Below are 5013 nucleotides of genomic sequence, written 5' to 3'. Positions count from 1 at the left end.
CCATCTTCAAGTCCCCATTAGGACACTTTTATGTATACAAGACTTCGAACCTAGGCTACACCAAGGGTTTTCTTGAACTTGTTCTTTTTCCCTCAATGCCTACACTTTAATAGGGTATTTGTAAATATTTTTGAAATTGATAAAAATGGGCACTTGCCTCTTATTTATCAAAAAACAAAAATTGTAGTAACAAAAAATTATATCTATATCGAGCCATATAAAAGAGAGGAGCCAAAGTGGAGTAGTGTCCAACAAAGGAAGATCATTGGTAGCTACTTTATCCAATAGATGAACACTTTTTGTGCTCCCAACCCCTAATTACTAATTTTAAATGAGCCAAAATAATGATAAATCAAAATCCATGAATAAGTTTCACACATATCAATAGCTGATCATTTTTTAGGTTTTTTGGTTCATAATTTTCCCATTTATGAAGCTCTTTGAAGACATGTGCGCATAATTATTGATGATTTTGAGTGCACAATTATTTGGACATCATTAAGCATATCAGACAACACTTTGAAATATCCATTTTTTGACCCTTTGACACTAAAACAATTCTATAAGGAGCACTATTACTACCTAGAAGGCATACAATATCTTTAATAAGAATAAAATTGTTGAAATTTGATGTATAGTCTAGGTTGCCTAGGTTTGTGACATTATCTAACAGTTACTAGTACACTTCCTCTAATAGAGATAAGAGGGGGACACAATTAGTTCAATATTGGAGTATATAAGTATCATGACAATAGTTATCCCTAAAAAGGATTCCACTAAATTTGAAACATCAACCAATAATGTAATGTCACATTAACCCACCAATAAGCATGATTTAAACCATAGCTATAAGAACCATTTTTGACACATTAGTCAAAAAGCTATGTGATGTAATATTATATTTGATCATGTGAACTTGAAACAAAAAATTTAAGAAAAAGACTTGAGGAATGTACAAATTTCTTTTTGAAATATCTAAGACATCTAGTAGAAAGGACCTAGTAGTGGACCATCCTAACATTGCACTTCTCAATATTCTATACATAAATTTCAAATCACTTTCATTTTTTTATAGCAACTTACTAAGTAGTGTGTATAACTAAGGTTTTAGGGCCACATCATCAAATATAATGGCACATCAACAAGCATTTTGCCAAGGTGTTCAAAATAGTACTTGTAGAAAAAAGATACCATTACTTATACAACTAAAGTGGCTTCTCACATGATTGATTCATTTATACAACTATAATGCACTTCATTCAATTATCAATAATCATAATGATTATAATAACTTTAAAATTGTAACTGTTAATATTTTATTATAAAATAAAATAGTATTAAATCAACAAGTATGAATATTAAATTAATAAATATTATTAAATATACATACCAAATCTAACTCCTCATTCTCATTTCCCCTGAAACAGTACCTTGTACACGTACCTGCAAAATCGAAACTTTATTATTGAAAAAGTGAAACTGTTTGGTCCAAATCGTTGACTTGAAAGATTGCAATCTATCTCGTTACAGAAAGTTCTGGGGATAGCGAAATTCTGCATCCCTAAGCCGGTATCAGAATATATAAATCCACCACAAAGTCGAGGTGGGATTGAATTTAGTGCCTTAATACCTTTACGTCCACGACGAACGTGCAACATTAATATATTTATTCTATTGGTCAAGAGTGTTTGCATTTCACGTTTTAGTATGTTTTTTTTTTTCTGCTTAATTAGCTTTTCTTAAAAACGATAAGCTTGTTTATAATTGCAAGGGCCAAAGATTGCAGAAACGGAAGAGTAGACAATGCTTCGCATTTGATTCCAACACCAATTTCAAATCAATGGAGATCAAGTGTGCCCATATTTTTGCTATGAATTAGCGGTAGCGATCTGCCCGGTGGTTCTAGTATCCAAACCTTCAAAATTAGTTTGTTGTCGGCAAATAAGTAATATTTTAATCCAAACGTGAATAACGAGAGAATATAATTTCAGTCGCAGAAATTAAGTCTTTTGTCAACCGCATACACGTGCCTGCAAAATCCGAACTAGAGAATCAATTAACTTTTTGGAAAGATAAGAACGCGGTTGGACAGATTTGAGATTGAAATCTTTCTTGCCTTTTAAATATTTTTGGCTGCGGGCCCTGGCCACTATCTAGTTTCTTCCTCCACAGAAAGAAAACAACAAGGGTACGATTAAATATATGGAACTCTGCCTCTTCAGATATATCAACGCACGTGAAGCCATAATCTTGAGTCCTCAATGATTGAACAACTTGCTTGACCTTCCGATTGCAATCTTTCCATATGGTTTGCTTGAGCATGATATCCTTATATACCGTTGTTGAGAAGCCGAGATAGGTATTCACTTGTGTCGTTCACTTCGATTGAATTAGTTGATCACTCGATCGGAATGACGAAAACGAATGGTGTGAAGGGTGTGACTGTGCACGCAGTGTTGGTGCCATTCCCTGCGCAGGGCCACGTAAACGCGTTCATTCATCTCGCCGATCTTTTGGCCGCGCGGGGTGTTTTCATCACTTTCGTCAACACGGAATGGACCGAGAAGCGCATGTTCGGGAGTGCAAAGCAAAAGGCCCAACCCAATTTACGGTTTTTGTCGTTCCCCGACGGCTTACCGGCGGAGCACGGCCGCACGACCCAACTGGGTGAGCTCGTTTCAACGCTGGCAAAGCGTGGAGACGCACTGGAGACCCTCCTCCGCACTCGCAGTCAAAGTGAGAGTGGGAATGGTGTTCCGCCCGTCACGTGCATCGTGGCCGACTGTTGCATGTCCTGCACCGTCTCTGTCGCCGCCAACATGCAACTGCCCAGAGTCATCTTCTGGCCTCTCTGTGCCGCCGCCTCCATTGCTCAGAAATACGCTCCTTCTCTCCTACTTTCCCAGGGTCACATTCCCATCAAAGGTATTCATCTCTTCTGCTATCGATATTTCCTTTAAAAGCTGTCATATTTTGCTTAATTTGAGTACTAACTTGGAGCCGTGATGGTTTCAGTGAGCGAAGGAAATCGTCCGGAGAAAATGGTGACTACTCTGCCTGGGAAGATACCACCTCTATGGCCTAGCGATTTGATATCGTTCTACCGCGACCAGTTTACATCTGATCTCGTCTACGAAGCGTTTCTGTTTGAATCACGAATGTGTGAGACGGGGGACTACGTGCTCGTCAACACCTTTGACGAATTGGAAGGAAGAGATGCAGTGGCGGCGCTTTCCGTCAACAGGTGTCCATCTCTGTCAATAGGCCCCGTCTTTCTCCCGAACTTTTTGAGAGGGGAGAACTCAACGCTGAGCAACATGTCAATGTGGGAGGAAGACGACGGATGTTTACAGTGGCTGGACAAACAACGCCCGCGCTCAGTGTTGTATGTTTCGTTCGGCAGCTTGGCCCTCAAATCGCAAGAGCAGCTGGACGAACTGGCGATGGGTCTGGAGCAGAGCGGGTATGCGTTTTTGTGGGTTCTTCGCGCCGACATTGCTCAGGGGGAGCCAGCTGTTCTGCCGGAGCGATTCGAAGCGCGAACAAAAGATCGGGCATTGATTGTGAAATGGACGCCGCAGTTGAAGGTGCTCGCGCATCCGTCGGTGGGAGGGTTTCTGACTCACAGCGGCTGGAATTCGACGGTGGAGAGCATAAGCATGGGGGTGCCTACGATTGGTTGGCCTTATTTTGGCGACCAGTTCCTAAATTGCAGATTCGCCAAAGAAATATGGAAGGTCGGCTTGGGCTTTGATGGCGTGGACGTTGACGATGGGAGATTGGTGAGGAGAGAAGAGATAAAGAGTGCAGTGGAGACGGTGATGGAGAGCGAGGAGTTACGGGAGAAATCTCAGGAGCTGAAAGAGGCAGCAAGAAAAGCAGTCATGGCGGGCGGTTCATCTTTTAACAACGTAACGACGTTCATCAACGATATGCGCAAGCATGCAAAATCACAGTCCCTGTCGGCTTACCTGCACTGCGAGGAACACCGTGAAAATGGTGACAATGTGCACTAAAGTCATCTTATCCGATTCGTTGTTACGTGGCGCATGAGCTATCATTCTTTTTCTTTTGGTCTAGATTTTCTGATTTAGAGCTTCTCGTCAGTCTATCTATCCATTTCGATCCTGGTGGTAGTTATGATATTATATTACTTTATAGGCTTTATAGGCACGGAGACTTCTTCGCCAATCAAATCTCACTGTACTTCTATTCTTATCTTCACCCCTAAACTCTGCTCTGTTGTGTCTTGGTCTTCTCTTTGGTAAGTTTCTGCAGTTTTGAGTTTTGAAAATTTACATAAGTACAAAAATGGAGGATTTAAAATGGTATTGATTGTTACATGTCCGGAACAAGTGATAGCTTGGTTCATATATCAATATTGTGTGGTTATTAGCTACGGCAGGATACTATAGCATCCAGTGGATGTTCTTTTTGTCTTTTTTGGCTGGCCAATGAAATCATTTGATTTTTTCAATAATGTTTCTACATTGTTGTTTCATTTTCTGAATTTTAAAAAAATTTGTAAAGCATTTTTGACATATGATTATACAATCAATGTTGTGGAGTTTTGTATCATTTTTTAATAGTTTTTTTTAAAAAAAATTGTTCCCTTAAAGTGACTGATTTGTCAGAGAAGCATTTACTGCAAGTCTATTTTTCAGAAAGTAGGTAAGTGGTTGTCCTAATTGCTTTCAATTTAATGGAGTTGTCAAAAGAATAGTCATGTCAATCTAATTTTCCACTTAAAGTTACTATTACATTGTAAATCTTGCTTCATGCATCATATTAAACAATAAAATTAGTAAGTTCATGAATCTACAAGATATTTTTTGGAATTTACATCCTCTGTAGCCATTGCATCTTCGATTGTGACTAAAAAGCATGAAAATACTTCAACATTATCTTTTGCTAAGAGATTAAAGCTACTTTGCAAATGATTACTGAGATAACTAAAATCGTATTAGTTGGGGCTCAATTTTTAGAAGTAAACAATAAATTTATGATTTCTGA

The 5013-nt window shown here is 38.9% G+C and overlaps 1 protein-coding gene across 1 annotated transcript; it reads left to right on the top strand.

Annotated features, from left to right (window-relative positions):
- Positions 1-2367: 2367 nt before the first annotated feature.
- On the top strand, positions 2368-4442 carry LOC149553878 (linamarin synthase 1-like). Its single transcript, XM_089789959.1, has 2 exons — positions 2368-2925; positions 3016-4442. Exons 1-2 carry the CDS (start codon positions 2412-2414, stop codon positions 4014-4016), a joined length of 1515 nt encoding a protein of 504 aa, XP_089646085.1. The 5' UTR covers positions 2368-2411; the 3' UTR covers positions 4017-4442.
- Positions 4443-5013: the final 571 nt, after the last annotated feature.

This window comes from Cupressus sempervirens, chromosome 6, assembly GCF_028749045.1.
Source record: "Cupressus sempervirens isolate cs-2001-9-10 chromosome 6, ASM2874904v1, whole genome shotgun sequence".
NCBI classification, from domain to species: Eukaryota; Viridiplantae; Streptophyta; class Pinopsida; order Cupressales; family Cupressaceae; genus Cupressus; species Cupressus sempervirens.
Note: the sequence above shows the minus strand (reverse complement) of the source record. Positions and strands in the feature narration are given on the sequence as shown.